The 25,728-nt window shown below is 40.0% G+C and overlaps 1 protein-coding gene across 1 annotated transcript in view; it reads right to left on the reverse strand.

The window, feature by feature from the left end:
- Positions 1-830: 830 nt before the first annotated feature.
- tmtopsb (teleost multiple tissue opsin b) overlaps positions 831-25,728 on the reverse strand; it is a 41,258-nt gene continuing 16,360 nt past the window's right edge. Inside the window, exons 3-4 of the mRNA XM_072378364.1 lie at positions 15,515-15,748; positions 831-1,616 (exon numbers count right to left, since the gene is read on the reverse strand). Coding sequence (XP_072234465.1) covers positions 1,320-1,616; positions 15,515-15,748 — 531 coding nt within the window. The 3' untranslated portion in view covers positions 831-1,319. The remainder of the gene's footprint in view (positions 1,617-15,514; positions 15,749-25,728) is intronic.

Raw genomic sequence — 25,728 nt, forward strand, 5'->3', positions numbered from 1 at the left:
ATCCTCCTGGTTTACAACGGCTTCTGAAACAACAATTATTGTGCAGTTCTCAATGAGGTGAAAAAGAACTAAAGGGTTACGGTAAAACACCCACAGAAATCGCTACAACATTGTTTTACTTTCACACGAAAATAAATCAACAATTAAAGAAGAAAATCCATGATTTGAAATGGTTACAGCAGAGGAAATGCTGCTTAGCTGAAACAGTTTGTGGGGAGGACAGGTTCAAGATTTGTTCCATACAAATAAGTAATAAGAAACATTTAGAAGATACTCTTTCCAGCCTGCATCACGAGGGATTACTCTGTGTTTATTATAGACATTAGTTCAGTCAGGTTGTGTGTCTGAAATTATGACGATGATGAAAATCTATCCATGTAAAATCCATGTATCTTTTGCAACTGATTGTAATATACTGAGTTTTGTTAAGGATCTCATAAAACCTCATCTTAAATCAAAACAAAAAGTCCCTTTAGGTCTTCCTGTCGCAGTATATAAACATAAAATTCATGGTTTATGACACAACACAGCCTTACTTTGCAGTCGTGGAAAACATTCTGTTTTAATGAATGCTTAAAAAATACTTTTGGATGTCCACAACCACATTATAGCGCATTATAAATAATTTAGTGAACTGTGAGAAAGTGCTAATAGCTACTAAATAATACTGGGATTAAAATAAATCTTCTCTCAAACTAAGTTGGTGGGTCAAACATTTTAAAGACGATGTTTATGAGGGCAACGGAGCCTGCCACCAACATGAGTCATCGCTTTGTTAAAATGCGCACGCTCACTCCGTGTGGGCCGTATTCTGACCCCACAGCCCTGACCTTTTCCCACAAAGAAATTAAAATCAAGTTCTGCTGTATGGAACAAGTAGCTGCCCTGACGAACTAATACAAAGTTTGTTGAATGTAAATCTAAGATGAATCCCTCGAGGCCCTTTTTGCTAAACTTCAGGCAGAAATAAGTAAGCTTCAACGCAACGCTTGTGCTCTTGTGCATGACAGACGTGTTTATGGCAGATGTGTGTAATGTCAGCATGAAGCAATTGGTAGCCCTAATCTTTGTATCTTCCCTCTGCTTTGTACAGAGTAAGCAGGATGAGATATCTTGTGTCTTTTGTTTGCTGACCTCGCAGAGCAGCGATAGCCTGTTCTGGGATTAAAATGTCCCAGTAAGTATTTAAGATTCTGTCTGCTCACTTTGCTTTTGCACTTTACTGTTTTTAAGAGGATTTGTCTTCATCGGAGACCTGCTCCCCTGTTCATTTGTTCCATCTCTTATCAGTGAAAATCAAGCTCTTGTTGTTTCTCCCGTTATTCTTTGTAGTGAGCCACCAGAATGAATTTAGGTTTGCAGCCGACAGCAGGAGGATCCTCAGAACGGCCGCAGCCTTGATTCGTTGAAGACGGCACCATGTGACTTGCCCCCTGTGAGGACCGGTGGATGGAGTTGGGCGTGGGCAGGACTGTGGATGGGGCTGCGGCGGACACGTGGAGGTCTCTCTCCTGGCGAGGTGTGCGGAACGTCTTAGTTGCCCGTGAAAATGTCTTTAAAGTGGAGCCATGCTCGGGGGTGGAGCAGCAGAAGAAAGCCCGAAAACACCTGTAAAACTACGCACACACACACACACACAGGAGGGGATTAGATCACTGTTTGTCGTGTGGTAATAACTTGCAGGAGCAGTGTGCAGGAACATCTGTACTTAGGGTGGGTTGGAACTCCAACAGTCACAGTGGGAGATTACCTCTGAAGTTGATGGAAAATGACTTGGACTTCCAGATCCAGACTAAATAAACTCATGATGGCTAACCAACCACATATTATTATTATCTGACAGAATACAGGAGAAGGCAGTAGCGATAGCAATTCTGCTTTCTTTGAAAGCTACATTAAGAAGAAGGTTGTCCAACACCAAGGCCTAAGATGTGGGAAGTGAAGACAACGGTGGTGCCAGAGGGAATCAGCCCTTGCAGCCATGACCCAAACTGGGAGAGTGGCTCCAACAGATCCAACAACATCAGAGATCTCTGTCCAAGGACAATCCCAAGAGCTCAGTCCTATGAACGACTAAAATACTGTGCAGACCCTCATGGTTCCAGGCCTCCGGTAGAGGACCTAATTTCAAAAGCATGAAACATCTCAGCACCAACATGTTTTGATCTTCTTCACTGTGTATGTGCATGTTTTTTGTTTAGTCATTAAAGCTGCTGTTTTGATATGGGACTGCTCTGCAACAGAGGTCCAAATCACCAGCGCAGCTGCTGACCATAGCAAACATGCCACCGGGAGAGTGGGGAGAGCTGCGGAGAGCTGCGGATAAAAGTTCAACCTCTGTGTTAAAAAAACACTGTGTGCACATACTTTGTGGTTCTGATTGTAGTACTTTTCATTTGTATGCCAGATTGGACATTAATACACATTGCACTGTGCACATTTTATGCAAGTATCTAGTACATTTTATATGTGTAGCACATATATGGTCTGTGTAGTTGGAGGGTAATTACATAGTGGCTGTTCTCCCTGATACCTAATTTTCTCAGAGTGGACCTTCTAGTGCTTGCTGCATTTTTGCTGCAAGTTTTAAAGAGTTAGTTATGTGATTATATTGGAAAAAAAAGTGGTTATCACGATGTGTACAGGAACCCTAAAAGTGTCTGAGGAGTCTCAGGGGATTTGCAGCAAGTCAGTTTGTATGCCACACTCACCCTGCTGTCCAGCTCCACAATCAAACTGAAATGCATTGGGAAGAAAAGCTCTCATGACGATGACAATACTTCTGTTTTTATTACGGCTTTTCAAAGATGGCCAGAATAGACGTCTTGAAATCTCTCACTCTGGCTCCTCTGAAGACGCCATCCAGACGTCCATGACTCTGGATGTGATCTGGACTATTTCTGCTCAGTGGGTAGTTAGCAAAAATCCAATATGGCAGACATTAGAGGGTTTTTTTTGTAAAGCATTTTAAATTTCAAGTCAGTTTGACTTATGACTGTACGAAAAATGCATTTTTAAACCTTAATTACAGCGCCACCATGGTGCCACATTTAGACAATTTGCACAGTCGTTTGGCCACGCTTCATGTTTCGGGCTCATTCCAGCTCACGGTATTTGGCATAAGAACAGAAATAATATTAATAAACCAGCACCAACATAATGGTTCAACCCCTTTCAGAAAAGAACCCTAATTAAAGGCAAATACAGATACAAGTAACATACTGTAACGGTGGCAATAATAAGTCTTTCTGTCTTCTTTCCTCCGTATTTGAAGCCAAGCAGGCAGCCCCTGGATAAACGTAGTGTACTTAGTATACTCTATAGTTCCACATGTATACTTAAAGTCAACTACATTTCTCCAGGGTGCCACAGATGCAACAGGCGTACTGCATGAAACCTCACACTCCATTGTATCTTATTACATCATCACAGTGCCCACTTCCCCCAGCATGTTCCCATCCTTGAAAGAAACAAAAATTAGAACAGTTTGAAGTGGGATACTAAGCAGTGGCCTGACAATGAATCGTATATTAACCACTTTTTGTCTGTCACAGAAGAAATTATACATTTTACAGAATCAGTTCTTCTCTTCTTCTAGTTTCTCAAATTCCTGTGTATTAATCTACTGGAGAGCTGTGTTTGTAAGGACTTAAGAAGGTGTTTGTGTGAAAGCAAAACCCTGGAGGAAACAAATAGGCAGGAAGTGCGAAGCGGGGGTGAAAAGTGTGAAGAAAATGGAGGGGAGTGGAGGGGAGTGAAGATACAGGAGGATCGGCTGACGTCAGGAGGGATTACAGGCACAGATTGGGATTTTAAGACTGTCGAGAGAACAAATCCTCACATACAACTCCAAACCTGCTTCTCTGAGAGATTCACCAATGATACTGAACTCAGCACACTGCTGTGCAGGTTTATGTACATTTGTGTGGTTTGCATTTAGGGATGTCTGGTGGGGGGTTGAAGGAGGATTTTATTGTACTCCAAAATGAAGCTGGCAGTCTGTTTTCACCCTGAGGAGTGTCTGCAGGCACACACATGCACAAGAAAAGGGAAGGTATGTGCGTGATAAGAGCGCAATATGGAAGCAATGTTTTTAATGAATTATAAAATAAAATAAAAGCATTTAATACAGCACTAGCTCAACCTGAAAAAACAGTAAAACTAAGTCAATCGATGATGCCAAATCCCAATGTTTCATGTTTTAGATACCTAAAAGAAGCCCCCGTTTGCCTTGATGAGAGCTTTCTTGGCACATTTATGAAGTTGTCACCTGGAATGGTTTTCACTTTGCATGTGAACCTTTATGACAACTGAATGAACAAATTCAACTAACCCCAACAATTCATAGTTGACTCCACAGTAGAAAAGTAAGGAACACAAGTAGTAGATACAACTGTGCAGGACGAGTTTAAAACCAGCAATCTCCTGCATGCTGAGAGGCTCTTATACATCATACTGATGCCAAAGAGGCAACAAATGATGACAGCAAAACCCCCGAGCTATATCTCCTCAAGTTGGCAGCATTAGAGAAAAAATTTGCTCTTGACCACTGCAAAGACAGCCTCTAACTGTACATTGTATACAAGACGTTGCTGTGCATAATGGAGCAGGAGTCAATAAATTACTCATAAAGGTAAGGTTGTATGTGTGGCAATATTTCACACAAGCCCTGATGCTCAAGCACACCTGTTTTGTTCAGTATTACTGCAGACATTAACTCAAACGAGTTGCAGGACGTTCTGTCTGTAGTACAGACAGTGTGTGTAACATTGAAGAAGTATTTTATCCAGAAACTGGACCATGAAGAGAAAAATCTAAGGGGAAACCTTGCTGCTGAAATAGAGGCACGTCAAGTGAGAAGGTGGTCCTTCAACAGGCACCAGGACACATTTGCACTCTCTGAATGTGGCCAAGTTGCATCCAAGATGTTTTATTCTGTTCTGATAATCCAAGGGTGTTAACACCAAGTGTAAAGAGGATCAAACCCCAAAACCCGGCCAGTCTGGAAAATGATATGTTTGAGTTTCCCTGCTGAATGACCAACTCTTCTTCTCATTCCCCAGTTTGTGTGTTCTCGGTTTCTCTAGGTCCCTCTGACTTGTGATGCAAGTTAAAGACACAAGGAGTCATGAGGAGAAAGCAGTCATTGCAGCAGGCATGCAACAACATAACAGAACTGCTTCAGAGCCATCATTTAAAACAGACATCAGTAAAATATCGACAGCTGCATCATCTGTCGCATGAATGATGGGATTAATATGTCACACCCTCTTTAAACAGACCACATGCTGAAGACTACACTTGTGCATCTTCACTCATAGATCCTCTCTGCGGCAGGTGAATTACAAGAGGTGAGACATTGCTCAAGCTGTTTGCTGAGATTTATATCTGGTCAGACACAGGACGGACGGAGGAGACAAGGAGGCAGGGAAATTAAAAGACCCTCCAGACAATCATTAGTGTTAATTAATTGTAGCACAGCTTCGAGTCCACTTGCCTAAGTTTGAGCTGCAGACACAGCTCAGCATCAGCTGTTTGGAGGAAACTTTGTAAGTGATTGAATGGATGCAAGGAATCCACTGCAGAGGGAGAAAACTAAGATGAAGATGAAGAGAGCCTGCATGGACATGAGAGTATGAGCAGATGGCATCTACAGGTGTGGCTCCCACCATGAAGCTTAGAAGAGGAGCAGTGAGGGTGTGAGGAAGGCTTTGCTGGTGATGCTGTGGGATATTTAATTAGAAATCAAAGTAATGCTTCCAGTAACCAGCACGCCATCCATTGTCACCTGGACAGTGAGATAAAACACACATCTAGGCATTGCATCATTGGACCTGGCCTTCTCAATCACTGACCCAGATCCAGCTGAGCAGGTGATGGAAAAGCAGCCGAAAGGAGCTCAAAGTATGAGATAACACTGTTGGAAACACTGCAGGGCAGCAACTTGAGAAGAAAAGTCAATACGGGGAGGAATCTAAAATCTCAAACACAGGATTTCTTAGTTTTTGTCTTCATTATAAACCCCTTATCTCACAAAGATGAAGCAACTTTATCCGAGAGGCATTATTTATATATATATTTATAAGTCATATAATATTGTGATAAAACATACGATTTATTGCTTTACAGTATGTCTTTGGAAACTTTGACAGTCTGCTAACTTCAATCGTAAGACGCACTGAGAGCCTCAATAGGAAAATAATTCAATTACACTCTATTACCCACATTCATATATTGTGTTACTTTGTTACATTTGATGAAAAAGATTCTTATTGTGTAGATAAAACAAATTACCCTGGTGACTTTGCTTCTTTCAGAACACATCCTGACAATTTGCAGCTAATCAGCAGCCTGTAAATGTAAAGGGAAGCAACAGCATGACGGAGCAAAAACCAGTTCAGAAAAAGCTAAAACTTCTGATAAAACAGAGAGAAGAAGCTATAAAACGAGAAGGAGCAGAGCTGTCAGCATTTGCAGTTTCACCACAGCAGCTGATAAAAAACCCTCAGGAGACATGATGGGGAAAAAAATTGATTAATGGGAAAACACACATGACATTTATGGTGCCAAGAAGCCACGGAATCCTGCAGAGTATCAGAGGTCACAGAGACAGTGTTCGTCCCTTAATATTAAGCCACACGTGGTGAGATTATGAAAAGCTGAGGATGATATATTCTAAACGCGATGCTTTAAGATTCTGACCTTTTCAGACCACAGTCCCTGGAGGTGTTAAGAAATCTTCAAGTGGAGGTTATTTTTCCAGCACATTGTTATCCAAGTCAATTATACAAACTTCTTACTACTTCAAATCTCTAAAGATTAAATTAAAAACAGTCACTGTTTCTGCACATGCACACATGTTTCATTTTAACCCACTCACACCTGATACAAGAGATGTGTTTTTACCTTAGAGGCCTCATTTTCAAGGCAACTAATGGGGGATCACACTATTCAGCCTCGCTGGGAAAGTTAGCTACAGGGTAATGGTTTGACTGAATTTAAGGTTTGACAATCACTCAGACATGTTGCACTCCAACAGGGCTGCCCTTGTGACCGATCCTGGATCTCGAGGCTTTGTCGCGGACAGGAAGGCGTCTGGTTTGTGAATCTCTGCTTTCTGTGGATGATGTGGTTCTGTTGACTTAGTGGTCGGGATGAAAGTCTTAACTAGAAAAGGGTGGAGCACTCCCTCCAGGTCAGGGAGTTTCTGCTTCAAGAGGAGGAGATTAAGTATCTTGGGATCCGGCTCACAAGACACAGATTGGGGACTTTGTCAGCACAAATAAGGGTGTTGTGCTGGTCTGTTGTTGTGAAAAGAGATTTTTATTCCAACCCTCACCTATGGTCACAAGTTTGGATAGTGACTGGAAACATGAGATCCCAGATAAAAGCAGCTGAAATCAGTTTCCTTCAGTGCCTGGCTGGGCTCAGTCGTAGAGACAGGGTGTGGATTGAAATGAGTCAGCTTCGGTGTTTCAGGCATCTGATTAGAATGTCAACTCTCTTTGGAGGTTTTATTTTGGGCATATCCAACTGTGAGGAGGCCCTGGGGAAGACCCAGAACACACCGGAGGGATTATATGTCCCTTCTGGCCGAGAAACACCACAGGGTCCTCCAGAAGCAGCTTGACAGTGTCACTGGGAAGAGTGTTGCCTCCATGACCCAACCTCGGATAAACATATAAAATAAAAATGATGGATGGATGGTTTCTCTTCTCTAATGGTCATGTTTCTAGTATCCATAGAGGCTGAGAAAAGAAAAGGTTTCCTCACGAACCCCTCAGGTATTAGAAGACTTTTTCAAATGAAGTCAAAGGTCTGAATGGTTAAAAAAACAAGAGAAAGAGAAGTTCTACCCGAGCATGTTCAGAAAATCTGAAAAAAGAAAGTAAGAAGTAGAATTATCTATTGAATACAGGAAAAACCTTCAAACTAATAGAAAATTCATTCTTATTGTAGCCTTTGAGCATACATATGTAATTTAATCGTAAGCAAAAACATTATTTACGCCAGTAAAGGTAAACAAAAACTGTGATAAATGAGTTTGAACCAGAACATTATGCATTATGCAACACCCCTGGATTAGTGAGCTGAAACCCTCCTTTTGTTTCCAAAACAGATGAAAACGTAATATTCATGACTTTCAGTGCAAATAAAAACAGTTGTTTTTTATAGCTGGTACAAACTTAAATAAAAAACATGTTTCTTTTTAAAAAAAACCATCCTCAGTTTCCAACAACAACCGTTATTTCCTACTGTGACAACACCACGCTGAAAGAGATCCTCCACAGGCTATTTTAACCTCTGGATCTTATATCTTTTTTTTGCCATTCAGCCACAGAAAGTTGACATTGGTTTCTCTTTTAGCCGTGCACTGAACTGACACAGGTTGTTGAACACACTGAACCACAGAACAGGCAGTTCCTTGTAATTCCTCCATCACACGTCGGCTCACCTAACCCACGACCTCACCGTCAACCCGTTCCTTTGTTTAGGTTTTCAGAGGGTTTATTCTTAAAAAAATGACACAGCTGCTGATAATCAGTTTAACGACAAAATTAAAATCTTTATAGACTTTAGAAACAGGAAAAAAGTTAAGAATGCCACTTAAAAGTCACATCTTCTTGTTGGGATATAAAGCATTATATAAAGAGGTGGAAGAGCATTACTGTCTTGTTTTTTTTCTCAAGTTAAGTGAAGTTAGTCAGTTTAAGCTAATGTATCCATGTGGGTGAAACATTAAATTGTATTACATGAAATAAATTGTTTTATTTATTTAGGTTATATTTATGTTAAATGGGACAAGTCACTTGCTACTGTCCCTACACTAGTGACGTAGGAATAGTTGAGTGGGTTTAGGCTCTTTTCAACTTGTTATCTAAAAGCTCACGACAACAACTGGGACTCAACCTCAGCTGATGGTCTGTGCGGTCAGATGTGGGCATCCTGTTAGTGTAAGTAGCCATATTTGAGGCGGATCACATGCCGCAGCATTATGGTGTGTTGACAGCTTAGCCCCAGGGGTGCAACTACCTACTTTCTGAGGGGTATGCAAGTATGGCCTATGAAGACCTAACTGTTTATTCTATGCAAAATGTATTATTTGCAGTTTTAAATGGGGCTGGTGATGACAAGGTCTCATACTGCAAAAAAAAAAAACATTGTCTTTTAACCACTTTGAAAACGTTTCTTTCATACCTTCAAAAGCCCCAGAGAGCTTTCTCTTCTGTTTCTCCATATTTCGCACCCCGTCATCAGATGATTCAAATGAAAACACTCGCGCACGCTCTGGAGCGCGACTAGTTTGTGTGGCGAGGGGGTGTGAAAGGAGGCGGGGGCGCCTAATCAGCAACATGCCTCTGTTATTTATCATACCATTTACACATGCACAAAAGCTGTTAAATAACAAAAATGCCTACTCAAAATTGTTTTCCCCATCGCTTTAGCGCCCCTCCATTGCAGCGCCCCAACGCGCCGCAAACAGTGCAAATCCACTTTTGGCGCCACTCCAAGAATCCAAAATGCAGACCACCCGGCGCGTCGTTGCATGATTTTTCATCAAATGGAAAAACTTTATACGATATAAAAGCTTATTACGTCTATGGTTTGTCATGATATTGTGCAATAAGAACTTTTACTCAGAAACACAGTGGACACAAAGTATTCACTGCAAAACAGAGCCTGTCCCTGAGAGGCTGGAAGCCATTTAAGCACTCATTCCGGAATCTGTTCCACAGTCGATTGTGCAATAGATCTTTACCATTTTAGGCACTTCTCTGTGCTTTCCAGATGGTCAAACAGTTAGCGGCCATGCAGGCATCTGTCTCTTTGCCACTCAGTGGCTAAAAGTTGGCATAACCAAATAGATTTACATGTCTGATGACTGAAGGTGCATTCCAGAATATGTCCCCTTTAAGTTAAGACTTTGTTTTTGATTTACAACAATACATCAGCGTTCAAATATTAAAATATAATTATAAACTGTTTGCGAGGCGATGCTTGCAGAATGTTCCCATTTATTCACAGCTGACCAGCTTGACCAACGCATCCACTTCTGTAGGTGTGTGTTTAATTTCAGAACCTTGTTTACAACCCAAAGCAACATTCTTTATAAAAGTCCATGCAAAATAGCTAACATGATGAACTGGAAATCTGTACGTCAGTGATGGCACCTCAAGCGTGCCAAACCAGAAGGTGTCAGTTGTTCGATGACAGCTGAGGTCCAGGGTGTGAATCTGCGCAGCGCTTGAAGTCTTCAACTCGCCTCAACACACTGCTGCTATAATTATGGGCTGGGAGGAACTGAAGACTGAAAGCGCCACACAGCGCAGCCTCCTGTGCGTTCATCTGCAAGTCCAGTTAGCAGTTCAATCTTCCCTTTTCCACTGCTGCAACAAGTCAGTCATCAAAGAGAGTTAAATGTCTCACAAGCTTGAAAGTGACGACCTGAAAACCTGAGTGACAGATGGAGGTAGAGGCAGATAAAAAAAAAAGACAAAGGTAGATTAAAGAGTGTGTGTGTGTGGGGGGGTGTCGCTCCCTGATTGTAACATCACATGCTAATCAAAATCAAAGCTATGTTACCTTTAGGAGATTAAAAGAAGTTTCATCCTTCATGTCTCCTGATGGTGACCTTTCGCTTCCCCACCTGTCTTTTATCTTAATGTCTTGCATTCATTTCCAGTTTTTTCTGCAGTTCTTTCTCTCCTTCTTCACCTCTAGCCTCAGACTCTCATTTCCATCCTCTCTTTCCATCCTGATGCCTTTGCCTCCAGCATCTTTCCTCTTTCCGCTTTCATTCAAGCATCTCTTCTTCTTTCTCCCTCCATCCTCATCAGGCTCTCTTTCCTTAAATTCTCTGTTTTTCTTCTTCTTCCACTGTGATGTCTGAATTAAAGAGCTCCAGTTCTGTTTTGCTCCACAGTGCAGTGCAGTGTTTCTGAGGAAACCCGTCCTCCCATCACAAAATACCACAAACACTTTACACAGCATCAGCAAAACATCGAGAAAGCTCAATTTAATTCAACTGAAAAAAGGAAGCAGATCATTTTCTGATGTTTTAGCAGCTCTTAAGGAAGCAAAGTCATGATTTTATGTTGTTGTGTGAGACAAATGACTGTTAATAATATGGATTTTCTGTCAGGCAAATCTTGAGGACTTTATAGAAACACTTGCTTATTCCTTTAGCTATCTGTCCTCATTTATCTACATTTTATTCATTACTCATACATGCATGTGTTTGACTCGTCAGTATAATCTAAATCAACACCAGTCATCACACACTAGATCACTGATGGTCTCTCTAGTGCCAAAAAGAAAGAAAATTTAACTCTGGTCTAAATAACGTTTAGGTTGTCTGGTCCGTGTGTTCAGGGCAACAATCAGTTAGAAGTCCAGGAAAATAATATTTTGATATTATTTGTTTGTTTGAAAGCAGGCCATAAAGCTTTCTCAATCCTACCCGAGTACTTCTTCATACCTTACCTTCAATATATTGTAAAGTGGAAAACAGCAATGAAACAGCGAGTGAACACAAAAATGACATTTAAAAGTTTCTCGGCTTGATAGTCGTGTGTGTCGCTCCACCAACCAACTCCGAAGACCTCCAAATGGGTTTTTCACCAGCTAAATATGATGCAACAGTTGTCTGATGACTATTTCACGAAATTATGTGACATTGCTTCTAGAAGTAAATTAAGCAAAGTTGGTTATATTGTAGACTTTTCTAAAAGAATATTGAAGAAATTGTTGTTGTTTTTTTTATTTAGTTTAATCAATTATCTCCACAGCAAAGAAAGACACTCCACCTTCATGGTTTCTTTAATATGTGGAATCTTTCTGCCTTTGTTTTAAACAATTAATCTAACTAAATTGTAAAAGATTAAACAAATAGCTTACTATTTATGCAAGAAACCTCAAATAGTCTCTTAAGGTGGATTTCTTTCAAGCCTGTGACTTTTAAACATGGCAAACCTCAGAAACCTCAAAAGTTCAAGCTAAAGTGCTGAGGGTGCTTGATCAGACACAGACCCATGTAGGCTCCACCTTTTAATTCAATGTTTGCAGTAGAGAAACCTCAGACATCGGTATCCTGTTCGAACTAAAAAAAATGTACAGACAGGTGTATTTCACTTGTGATCCAGCAGTGGGCGCTTTAGTATCGTCTTGACGTAAATTGATAATATCTCAATGAATGAAGTTAATGTTTGCAGTGACTAACAGGTGTATTTCACTTGTGATCCAGCAGAGGGCGCTTTATTATCGTCTGGACGTAAAGTGCCCTGATAATATCTCAGTGAACGAAGTTACTGTTTGCAACGCTGTTACAAAAACTGGAAAATTCCAAAACCAAATAACCTGATTTTACACTGTAACAAACAAAGGCTTTTTGTTTACTTTGTACAAAGCAGCTGACAACAAATCTGCAGACTTGCCTGCTAGCTAACCCGCCACTCGAGTGAGGGAGGGAAAGTCCCCCATATAAACGTGTTACAATCGGCCACAGTCAGCCAAATTAGGTGCCTTATCAAAGATGTGTAAATATTAGAATATTCTAACTCAACACGAACACATTTGAAGAATTGCGCAATCATTTAAAATCATTTAAAAAAACTCTAGCATCGAAGCCTTTCTGCTATCCTATGTTAACGTTTCCCCTTTCGAAACTAGAAAACACCTCTTCCATAAACTGCCGTGAAAATTCACTCCCATGTGTAATCACGTCCACATACACAAAAACAAACTACAGTCAAAATGTGTTTGGTTTTCCCTTCATAAGGTTATTTACGGTCTATCTGATTCAACTGATTTATTGAGACAACACGTAAAAAAATAGAACTGAAATATTTTGCTTTCACGTTATAGGGACGAAAAAAGATCCTCGGTATCAAAACCTGCAACACAGTGTGAAACTGTGCTGCTCATACTTGTCCAGAGTCATTATATTAATCTACTAATGACTTCTTTAATGATTTATTGATTGTGAAATGCTGCACAAAGCACCTTGAAATTGGCTCTGCTGTCAATTAGGAGCAGTAGTGATGGAAACCAGATTACTTCCTCTTATCATTCTTTTTTTTTGTTCTGTGCTGCGTCCTTGAATGTCAGTGATATGTATGGCAGCCATGTGGGAGTGTGGGGGGTGGGCTAGTTTATGTGTACTCTGTCTGAAGGTGTAAATAAAGGCAGACAGAAAGTGCAGTCTGCTCACTCCTCCAGTGGGTATAAATCACATAAAAGTTTAATTAGTGGCCTGGTTGTCTTGTAATTACACCCAATCTGCTGTTAGACACAAAACAGATGAGTGATATTCAACTTTTTTAGTCATTTGTTGAGTATTTCTTTAACTTGGGCTCACTGATGATTCTAAAGCAAACAAGTGAGTGGTATGATGTGGTCTTCATTATCTGTTTCTACAAATTATAGATGTTCACAGGAGGAAAGCAGTAGTTAATGAACACATTAACATTTTATATATCTGCTCTCAGCTACATTGTAGTATGCTATAAGTATAAATCAAATGACTGTAAAAACTTCAGAAGTGCTTCATTTTTGCTGAACTGTGATTGTTCAGATGATTTTTGCTCAGTAGAAAGCCCAGCTTCCATTAGGCATAATAACCTGACAACGTGAAAGTTTAATTCCGGCTTCTGAACAAGTAATTTATGGAATTAAGGGTAATTAGCTGATCTATTCTGCTGCTGGCAGTGTTCATTTCAACACGCGGAGGCACTGAACAGTAAGCTCGGGTGTAAATCAGTAGTAGCTCTGTGATGTACTCTGCGCTTTGCTTAACAAACAGAGAACACAGATGAAAGTTTGATTCATAAGCCTTGAAGCATATTTTGCTACTTTGCTCATTTCAACCTGCTACTGAGTCACAATTCTGCAGCCACCACATCACACATGTTCAAAGATATGGTTGTTTGAATGCTTGTGGGAAGAATCAAAGGAGAACACTGAACAGCTGAGGAAAAAAAAGGGGGTGATGCACTTGTCAACAGAGAGAGTCAGACTGGTGTTTGGGGGAGCTGTGCACCGAAACAGAAACAGGCATCCCCGAAAATCACAAAAGAAAAGAAACTGTTTATTTTGCTAATATACGCCGTAGCTTGTTTGCAAAGCCAACCGGAAGCAATGGAAAGTTCTGGGATGGTGTTTGGAAACACAGGGGGTACAATGAAGTAGTTTTTATTCTCACACAGCCCAACTTTAATAAGAATGATGGTGGCTGCATATAGTTTCAACAGCTCTCTTTAAAATTTCTAATGCTACCATCAGGGTTCATCTATAATTTAAGTGCCGGCAATTGCTGTTTCTTTGTTTCTATTAAAATATATAAATGAAAAAGATAGATGGAAACAAAGAAAATAAACTTTTATTAGCAAATTTAAGGTGGTTTTTACCCATTTCAAGGAATTGTTGATGTGCATTAAGATGAGTAAAAAAAGACTGTGAATCACATCTGATTAACTCATTGATTAACAATGACATGACTCACCAGCTGCTTCTGGTTCGAGACAAAAAAAACCAATACCTCACATGACTGATTAGCGTCTTCTCCCATGTGATATCATATCCCAGATATTCCCAGAAATCAATGTAATTCCTGAAGAAAAGCTCTCTCCATTTCCCTTTTTCTTTTCCTCCTTGACATTTGTTTCCAGTTAGTACAACTACTTCCTTTACTGAATTACACCCACAAGTGCCATAGACTATACCGTCACCCTCTGGTGACCCTTCACAGCCTAGTTTACTCAATTCAACGGAAACGTGTCTGCTTCACATTGATTATGTGCAACTTTTGAAAAGATCACTTTAGATTTGCTTTGCTCATGAATGGAAATCCGACTTGTGAGAATACTCTATCAGAATAACTGAAAGCCTAACCAACTTAGGCCATGTGTTGAAAAAACAAGTGAAATGTCCTTTAAGTGTAGTACTATGATTTAAAAGTTGGGTTTCTTGTTGGGAAATGACATTGAAATCAGATTTGAAAATGCAGCAGCTGCTCTTTTCATGAAAACAGGTAAAGTCCTTAAAGAAGTGCAACACAGTGCCTGAGAGCAGCTCTGGACCCTGGACATGTCCCAGTTAGTCGTGTTAATGGAGCTTCTGTTCAATCATCCAGTCAGTCCTGCAGAGTTTGCTCATTTTCTTACTCAGCATTCAATAATTGTATCTGCTCTATGCACCACAGTGTTCCCTCATTTGGATGTTAAACTCCTCCAAATGATCCCCCTCAACCTCCCATCGGCTTACTGCACAGGGAAACTTATCTCTTCATTTATATTGTGCTTATTCATATGCAACAACTGACTTGGCTGAAGTGTAAATAAGGCCTCTGTCACAGAGATGATGACATACATGGAAAGAAAGCATTTACTTTTGGTTTAACTGTGCAAAGTTTGAATTTAGAGACATCTTGAGCACCTGAATCTGAACAAAAGTTATTTAAATTATGCAGCAGAGAATTAGCAAAGAATTAGGGGGATACATCAGAGAGAAAACTCACCTGTTTGTTCATGAATATGTATATCAAAGGGTTGACAACAGTGGAGAATTTGGCCAGCAGAGATGGCGTGATGCTCGCCTCCGGGGTCAGCAGGTCATGGGGGCCAAAGGTGGCGAGCAGGGCTGCGACTCCATAGGGCAGCCAGCAGACCAGGTAGCACACCACCATGGTGATGACCATCGCCAGCACCCGCTGCTCTCGTCGGCGGGTCACCACTGAACTCATTCTGCGGACCTGAGAGACAAAAAAATGCTTTATTTCTGCACTCTGACGGCTGGAAAACAAACCAGTCATCCGTTTTTCGTGGTGCCTCCACTGCCTTACTTGAGCTAGCAGGTGAGTGTGCAGCATGCAGATTTATTGTTGATGCAGAGTAAGACTGCTGCTTTGTGCAAAGAAACACACAGTTTTATACACTTTTATACACAGTGTAAAAATCCCCCAAACTCCCAAACATGTTCAGGACGACTTTGCTCACTAGTTTCAATTTTAGTAGTTAAGTAGCAAACACAACATTAGCTTCTTTTACCAGCTAATTCAATGCGAGGTGTCTGTGCTACCAGAGACTGTAGTTTCAGGACCCATATTTTCAACGTGATCTCATGGCAACACATTAGAAGTAGTTCACCTTATTATTATTATTATTTTCATTTGAGCGGTTGTTCGAACGTTAAAGAAAATTTCATCAAAATGACCTGATCCAAAAAGAAGAAATCAATATTTTATTGACTATAAAGCGAAAGGCATACACTGAAAATTTAGGCAGTTCAGTTATAAAAGGTAATAATGTTATTTTTGTATTTTAACTTCAGTTTTCCCACAGGAGCGAAGAAACAACAAACATAGATATGTCTAATGAGTTAGATAAATTAGTGTTATGCAAGAAAGAAACTTTACAAACTACAGTATCAAAACTCTAAGTTAGCAAAGGTATTAAGTACTAAGTGGTAGGTTTGTAAAGGGTCAGGAGAGTTTATTCATACATCGTCTTCATATTTCATGTAACTGGCCTGTGAGGTGAGCTGCACAACAAGTAATGCTCCTGCCTAAGTCGATCCCCACTGCTTTACCTTGTTTTTCTGCTCCCTGCTCCTACTTAAATCAGGATAATGCAACAGTCTGTGAGGTAAAGCTGACGTGGAAGTGAACCATGCATCTGACAGCCAGAGAGACACATGACAGATCAACTTATCTATTGATGGATCTCCCGAGATGACAACTGAATCTATGAAATTTTTCCTTGCCGAGAGCTGCAGTAGCTGAACTGACATTCAAACCTGCACAATCAGACCCTTTTCTGCCAGCATGAATATTGCATTCAGATGCGTCTAAATATTCATAAACACTGCAATATAATTTTAAAGTCAAGAGTAAACAGAGAGAGATGGAGAGACAGAAAGGTTCAGCCAGTGCAGATGCAGGTTTGATTAGGTTTAAAAGGACATATCCAGCACTAATGCTGCCAACTCCTCTGAGAGAATTAACCCCCGGCAGCTCTCACTTAAAAAATATCAAGAGAAATTCTGTTCCTGCACAGTGACTTACTTTTCATGCAAAGTCCAATCTAACCTTTCATGACTTTATGCGTTTTTTTTTGTCAATTTCTCATGTCTAAGAATTCAAATATCCACTTTAACTTAATCTCAGTCTTTGCCAAAAACCGTTGTTTCCTCTGAGTTTTCACAAATATTTTGTGTGCTTCAAATCCAAACGCCTCAATTTGGTCAATTCACTGTCAGATATCAGTTGTTTTGAAGAGGCACTTTTTAAAAAAAACTTTTGTTCAAGAAGAATTCAAGAAACACCTCATATCAAACAACAAATCCCTTCAGTTGTGAAATTAAGATTTATAATATAGAGACAAACTAATCTTAAACCTAAAATCATGGATAAAATCCCACTTATTCACTCCAATGCATCCAAAGGCTTCTGTTTGAGCTCTAAGTTTCTGCTTAAAATACCCCCTGATTCAACAACAGCTGCGAACTACAGACGACTTTGAAATACAAAGGTAATTTCCAACTTGGTTGGGAGGTTTTAACAAAAAATGTGGCAAAACTTCAATCTGTACCCTGTTTATTCCATTTTAAGCATAAATTAACAGACACAAATCCAAATGCATGATTTTCACTAATCAACCTCATTGTAATGACAACATCTAAACAAATGTAAAACTTGATGCCAGCAGCACATTAAAAAAAGTCAGGAAAATGAGGAAATAAGACAAACAATTAGTATAACTATTAGTTTAACTATTAGTTTAGCCTTGCTATTTCCTCAGTTCCCTCCTGCCAGTCATCAGCTCCACTCCTTTCACCCGTGTTAATCCTCATCAGCTGCACTCAATCTCTAATCACTCTCCCCACAGTATTTAGTCTCCCAGTTCTTTTCAGTCATTGTCAGATTCTCACCGTCTAAATGCTCATGATTTTCGTCATCTCTATGATTCAGCTGCCGAGTTTTGTACAGTATAGTTTTTGTTATTTCTCCCTTATGTGATTGTTGTGTGTTTTAGTGTTTTAGTTTCATGTTTTTTCCAGTGTTAGCTGTGATTTTTATTACAATAAACCCTTTAAGTTTCCTTCTGGCTCCTGTCCCGTGTCTGCATCTCGGTCCTTCTTCGTCTCCATCACCAAACATTGACAAATTAATATCACAGTACAATGCTCTGGAAGAGTCTACAACCAGCAGATTAATTGGTGACGGGTCATTGTGTCACAATCATTTGTGATTGTGTCACAAATGATTGTGTGAGACAATCATCAGCAAGAACTGTGAGATTTTCAACATCTACAAGGTATAATATGATGCAAAAATGGATATTATAGGAATCTGGCGAAGTGCATAAAGGCCTAGAAACCACAGCTGGATGACCTTCGAGCCCTCAGGCAGCAGTTCATCAGAAACTTTTAAGGCACCGTAATCAATATAGCCACATGGGCTCAGTATTCATACTATTCTTAGCATGAATAGTGTAATTCCAGCTAACACTGGATAAGATGTCAGTTATACCCTAGATAAGTTGCTTCATAATATAGCCAAACTGTGGCCTGCTATACTTGCCAAATCACATAGGACCATAAATGTCGTACTGTTAGGGTAATGTGCCAAGTTTTGAGGTGTGACTTCTTCAACAATGATTCTATGTTACTCTGAGAAACCCGCAGCCTTTCAATCTAGATGACAGCTGCTGTGTCAGCTGGATGTCGATGAAGTTCTAAGAATATTTCAGGCTCACATGGAGTAGTTTTTAATGGCAGCGTATGCAGGAAAAACTATATAATATGTTACAACATGTGACAGAGTCAGGTCAATAATGGAGCAGACAAGGTGACGTGATCAAGGACATGCTCCATCGTGTTAGTGAGCTGACAAACATCAGCGACACTGCACACGTCACCGTCAGGATACAGGGAGCACTGTGAGTAAAATGGAAGGTCATAAGGAAAAGCAACGAACCATGATCTGACACACATCTAACAAGGAGTAATTCAATAAACAGCAGAAAGACATGAATGAAAGCTAAAGATTGCACAAAATTTGTATTTCGAAGGTCACAGTCCACGCCTGAGGGAGAATCCAAATGCAGTCTTTACTCAAGAGACGGGAACATTTAAGGCACTGCAGAGGCGTGGTATCTAAGTACACAGAAAAGTGTACTAAGTACACAGAAAAGTGTATTTAGATACTTTAAAGGAGCACGCAGTCTTTTGTTGCCTTTGCACAGACAAATCAGCTGTTTGCACCCCTTCCTGCCTACTTGCTAAGCTAACTGGCTAACATACAAAAAAAAATTACACTGTTACAAATGTTTGGAACTTAAATTATCTAAAGATAGATTTTTTTTAAAAGTCAAAACAAACAGGATGTTCAAACCTTGAAAAGGGAAGCCTGAAAATGTTTAACAAACAACTAAGTTTTATATTCTGCAGAAGCATTCTGTGACGTATTTACAGGAACTGGTCATACAGTTTGCCTCATACTCTGTTTATCTCTAAGTACATGTAGGTTTCATTAGTATTATGACTACTATTTGTAGTCAAGTCTTGCACCTTTAACTCATCAGGACCGCAACAGGCAGAAACACAACCTTCGTGTTTTCAGTATCTTCACCAAGATTAGCACCCTGTAATATATGCTTATCTTTGCTAACACAAGGACATAATTAACCTTGTGACATCATGAATGTGTTATTCACTTCACTTGCATCAGTATAATATCACGGTTTACTTTGGCTATAAACACAATGGAACAACCTATGAGAAAACACACTTAATCCTCGAGATTCCATGTCTATTAACTGCTGCAACAAGCACATAAACAGGACTGAAAGAGAATCGGTCATATCACATCTCCTCTAAATGATATCATATCTCCTTTTACCTCCATCTGTGAGATTTATCATTTAATCACACACACACACCAGTATATATTCTGGTTGTTTCACTTCGACAAGACTGACCTCAGGCTGCTCTGTTCTGTTTCACACCAGTTTCACACAAACAGCTCACCTCAGTTTAGCCTCGTGCAATAACACCACATGACATGGAGTAATAACATGCCAAGTTTCATGTTATTCCTATGTGTCTGTTCTCATTGTTGAGCATCAATCGGTGGAGTCACGGAGTACTTAGCAAAACAGGCATACAAGGCAGGATGCTTTTGTACTGGTTGGCCTGATGTTGGTGGCTTTTGACTCATGCTGTGATTTTTACATCAGAGATAACTCTTGGTCTCAAATGATTACGTTTGTAATGTCTTTTTACTGCGGCCTGTATGAATCAATTCGGTCACAAAACTAAAGAATTACAAATATTAATGAACCAAATGTACATTAAATGTACAGTAAATGACCCTTTACTCCTTCGATAAGATTATATCAACTCAGATTTATACTAACACAAGAATGACTCGTTAACATGAAAGCTTTAAGCAACGCATAAAAAAGGAGCACATCCACAAGCCAAGTATTTCAATTTTGCATTTAAGTAAGGCAAGAATACTTCATTACACCTTCCTTAATCAAAGGCTTAAGTACAAAAGTATACTTAGACTTTCTTTCTACTTGTCATTATAAGCCAAGCAGATTTAAATGTAAAATATCATTGATTACATTGAAAATAGAATCTGATTTTTAGTTACTAATAATAATAATAATAATCCTTTAGGCTGCATGGTGGTTAGCACCGTCGCCTCACAGCAGAGGGTTCCAGGTTCAATTCCCAGCTGGGGCCTTTCTGCGTGGAGTTTGCATGTTCTCCCCGTGTATGTGTGGGTTCTATACAGGTACTCCGGCTTCCTACCACCCCCCAAAAACATGCATGTTAGGTTAATTGGTGACTCTAACTTGTCCCCAAGGTGTGAGTGTGAGTGCCGAGCCATTGGGGAGCACAGGCCAGTGAATTTCTAGTACCAGTCCCAAGCCCGGATAAATGATGGGGGTAAAATGTGCCAAATCAATGATGCGAGATCCGACTCATGGTGGCAACCCCTGATAAATGGAGAGGTCAAAAGAAGAAGAAGAAATAGCATATTTCCTTTATTTTAATAAGGAAAATACTAATCAGTGTGAGCCCCAGCTCCAAAAGCAGTTGGAATCCCATAAAAAATCATGACTATGCCGTTAGAGTTAAAAAGCTCTGTGTGAGAGAAAAGAAGGTTTCATTTTCAGCTTTACTGGCAGAGGGATGCAGTAAGTGTTGGGTTGCCTCATTAAAATTTCAAAGACAACATCTCATAACAACAAGGTCAACCTCCTGACATTGGGGACAACAATGCTACGGACAGAGGGCAAAATCAGCCCTCCAACGCCAGGGATGACCACAAACTCGTTCATGTCACTCGCCAACCATAGCATGACACCAAGCGACCTACAAAAAGAACGGTAAATAGTAGCTGGGGTGCGATGCATGGAAAATGATAGACTGAGAAAAGTCTGCAGGGGTAGAGATGAAAGAAGGACCTCATCAATGTAAAGAAAAGAGTCAAGGTCATGTTTACAAAAGGCGATAAGAATTTGATTGTAGTGGACAGAGGTAAGGTCATCTTTTCTGTCCAACTTTCACCTTTGCCCAACATCTGTCTCATAGTTAGACACAGATCTGAAGAGATGCACAAGAGGGCACCCAATGTGAAAGATGCTTACATAACGCAGGCTGGCCTTTGAGAGGGAGGTGTGAGTCAAGCAAGGTTATCGTGAAATTTCTGTTTTTTAAGTGTATTGGATTACAAATGGTTGATGGATAAGCAAACTTTTCAAATACCGTCTGACATAAAAGAATAATTCCAAGATGTGAGCTTAGAAAGGAATCTTGATGATGTCGCTACCATTTTTTAGCATATTGTCTGCCCTGTTGTATCAAAGGCAAACATTAAATACAGTCCTCCTGTTTGTTCCAAATAACTGAGCTGAAACAACTATTCTATGCATCACCACTGAGATCTGAAGAAGTCGGAAAGTCTGCAGTCTTATTATCTTTTTTATTCTGAAGGGACTGAAGGACAAATGAGACAAACTCCGTACAATAGTCAGCAGAGGAGAAGCCTGCATGTGCTCCCTGAATGTAAATTGGAAGCCTCTTCAGACACAAGGGATAAAAAGTTCTCCTGGAACTGTATATACATACAGATTAATCTCAACTTTTTTGCCCCTTTCCTCATTAATCAAATCTTTCATTTTTTAAAAAGATTTCCATCCATCTTCTATACCTGCTTAATCCAACTGTCGGGTCACTGGAGCCTATCCCAGCGGTCATCGGGCGAGAGGCGGGGTACACCCTGGACAGGTCGCCAGTCCATCACAGGGCCACACGGAGACAAACAACCACACACACCTAGGGACAATTTTAGAGACACCAGTTGACCTAACATGCATGTTTTTGGGGGGTGGGAGGACTCAGGTACTCAGATGAAAAAAGTGAAACATAATAATAACCAAGTCACGTGCAAACAGGGCGACTGGTGTGAATGATGCTATTTCTTAGAATTTATCGGCTCTATTAGTCTTTGGAACAGTGACAACAAGAGGCTGGAAAGATCTTAGCTTTGCTTTTTGTTTCTGTGAGGTGTTTGCTTATTAGTGCATTTATTTATTCCTTGTGCACTTTGTTTCTAGTCCCTTTTGAGAGACTATGTTTTCTCGTTTGTCAGAATTTAGATTCTGTTTTGGTTTCTTTCCCCAGTTTAGCTTCACGTGTTTAAACTGTTGGTATTTTTTGTTCACGTGGTCTTGAGCTTGTATTCATTGTGTTTTCTGTTTAGTTTTTAGTTATTTTCTCAGTCCTGATCTTGTTTAAATTCTACTTTATTCTGTTTCAGTTGCTCATACAGTAGTTGTCTTCAGTTCTCTGTAGGTCAGTTCCTCTCACATCTGGTTATCTCCCTGTCTGGTTGTTCTATCATTTTGCTTTCCAAGCTTGGTTCATGGTTGCCCGGCTCAGCTGCGCTTTCTTTTTCTTTTGAATAAAGACTTTCATCAATCATTTATCAGCTGCTGATTCCTGCATTTGGGTCCTCCATAACCTTTCACTAGCGACATTGTAACAGTATTACAGAGAAACTAGAGGAACACGTTACAACTAATCACGTTAATTGGAAACAGGTCAGTAACGTAATTGGCTATTTTAAAAAAGAGCACCTTAAAGAGGTAAAGTCTACCAGAATAAAGATGGGTGGTGGTTCAGCGGTCTCCAAAATAATTCCATCTACAAATTGTGTAAAAATTTCATAACAATGTTACTGGGTGTAAACTTGCACAGACATTGAATTCTCCATAATGTGCAGTACTTAACATAATGAAAAGATTCAGAGAATCTGGAGACGTCTCTTTGCGCGAGAGACACAGCTGAAAATCAATATTGGATGCTCGTGACCTTCAGGCCCTCAGGCAGCTTTGCCTCAAAAACAGACATGATTCTGTCATGGAAATCCCTGCATGAGCTCAGGCACACTTCCAGAAATCACAGTTCACCATGCCATCCACAAATGCAGGTTTAAGCTTTATCATGCAAAGAAGAAGAAATATGTCAGAATAACTACAGAAAGACTAAAGAGGAGAGGCGCCAACCATCTTGTTATCAGCGCTCAGTTCAAAAGCCTGCATCTCTGATGGTATGAGTGTCCATTAGTGCCTTCAAACTGACAACTTGCACATCTGGAAAGGCCCAATCAGTACTCAAAGTTATATACACATTTTAGAGCAACATATGTTACCATCCAGATACTTTTCAGAGAAGGCCTTGCATATATCAGCAAGACAATGCTAAACCACATACTGCATCTATTACAACAGCATGGCTTTGTCATCTAAGAGTCCAGGCGTTGGGCTGAGCTGCCTGCAGTCCAGGTCTTTCACCAACTAAAAATATTTACAATACAAGAACACCCAGAATGATTGAGCAGCTAAAATTATATATCAGACAAGGATGGGACAACATTCCTCTCCCAAAGATCCAACAACTGGTCTCTCCAGATGTTTACAGGCTGTTGTTATGCTGCACAGTGGTGAACATGAACCTGACACTTTTATATGGTACTTTTATATAAAGACAGATCATGGGCAGAACTAGTCGGTGTTATATTTCTGCTAGTTTTACCAGCTAGAATGTCGTACATAACAAACCTAAAGGTCTAAAACATCGACTTGTGGGGTACAGCACACCTGACAGACCTGATGAGTGTTTACAGTGTGCTTTAGTAGTCGAGCTAAAGGCTAATTTTCTGTATGTTCTTATTAGATTCCAGCTAACTGTGACAGACTACTGTTGTTCTGCTGCTTTCTTTCTTTTCTTTGTGTCTTTCATGTAAAATATGTGGTTCCACTCACTTTACTGAGCAGCTTCAGTCATGGTTATGGCTTCACCACAATTCAGCAAATGTCACGGGTTAAAATACACACACACTCTAAGCAGAGTTGAGTAAAACAGACAACCAGCACAGCAGATGAGAGATGAGGGAGGAGAGGTGAAGATTAGTAACTTGAGCTGATGACGGCACATCATCAATCAAAGTGTCTCAAAAAAATGTTAATCTAGTGAAAGAGAAGACACAATATGTTCCAAGACTTCCATATTTAGAAATTAGGCACAGAGTTTTCCTCTTATGCTCCAAAATAACTTAAGAAACTGATGATCAGTGTTATGTATGCCTCAGTGGACCGGCAGTCCAGGCTGCCTTGGGTCTTTTTACAGAGGGAGGGTGAGGTTTGCCGTTCAAATAGTGGAGGGGTAGATAGGAATAATTTGAATAGTGATAGATCTCACAAATACTCAATGACAAAAAGGTCTAAGGTTGCATCTAATTAATTTCAAGGATCAATGGAATTACCCATCCATCAATTTTCTGTATCCACTTTATCTTGTTCATGGTCAAAGAGGCGGGAACCTATCAAATCTGACACTGGGCAAGAGGTACTTCCCGCACAAGCTGCCTGTCCATCAAATGATAATATTATTTTCTGATTGGCTAACTTTAGGAAGCCTGCGGGGTGGCAACTTTAAACGTTTTTGAGCTTCATTCCTTGTATTTTGCAATACCTTGACAGTCTGAGACAGTCTGTGATATAAATGTATCACCCAAGATTGAATATTTTCACAAGATTTACTTATATGTTCTTGATATTACACTGAAAAAAAGTTTGATATGGAGCAAGCTCTCATGACAACAGCATCTATTTTGTAAATGAAAGCTATTATCCTGCAGTAATAGATCATAATCATAATTCACACGACTGTACACATAGCTGGAGAAGTGCACTATAATATGTATTACTGCTGAATCATTAGAAGTTAGGGGCAGCATGGTTTATAACAGAAAATTTGTGTTGTAAAAATGATAAAAAGTCACACATAAAATTCAAAGTAAAGACAAGAAACTTGTGCTACGAAAAATGGACCAGACTAAGTGAATAATTCCCTAAATTCAATAATTAACCTTCTAATACTGACTCAGTACCTAATGAAGAACCTCCCTATAATATACAAACCCTGGTTCGGGTTGGGGGTAATGAAAGTGTAGAGGGTGCCAAAGGTGGCTGCAGGACAAGACAGAAAAGAAATCATGCAAAAAACTGGCAAGATGTGTGTTTTTGCCCTGCAAGTGCAAAAAATGCATGCTGCGTAAGCAAGGGATTATCTAACCCTCAGGTAACCTTACACCTAGGCTGATGCGAAATAACAATCACACACACACTGTCCTGCTCAATATTACATACAAGA

The sequence above is a fragment of the Leuresthes tenuis genome, unplaced genomic scaffold (assembly GCF_036924035.1).
Source record: "Leuresthes tenuis unplaced genomic scaffold, fLeuTen1.0.hap1 SCAF_24, whole genome shotgun sequence".
Taxonomy (NCBI): Eukaryota; Metazoa; Chordata; class Actinopteri; order Atheriniformes; family Atherinopsidae; genus Leuresthes; species Leuresthes tenuis.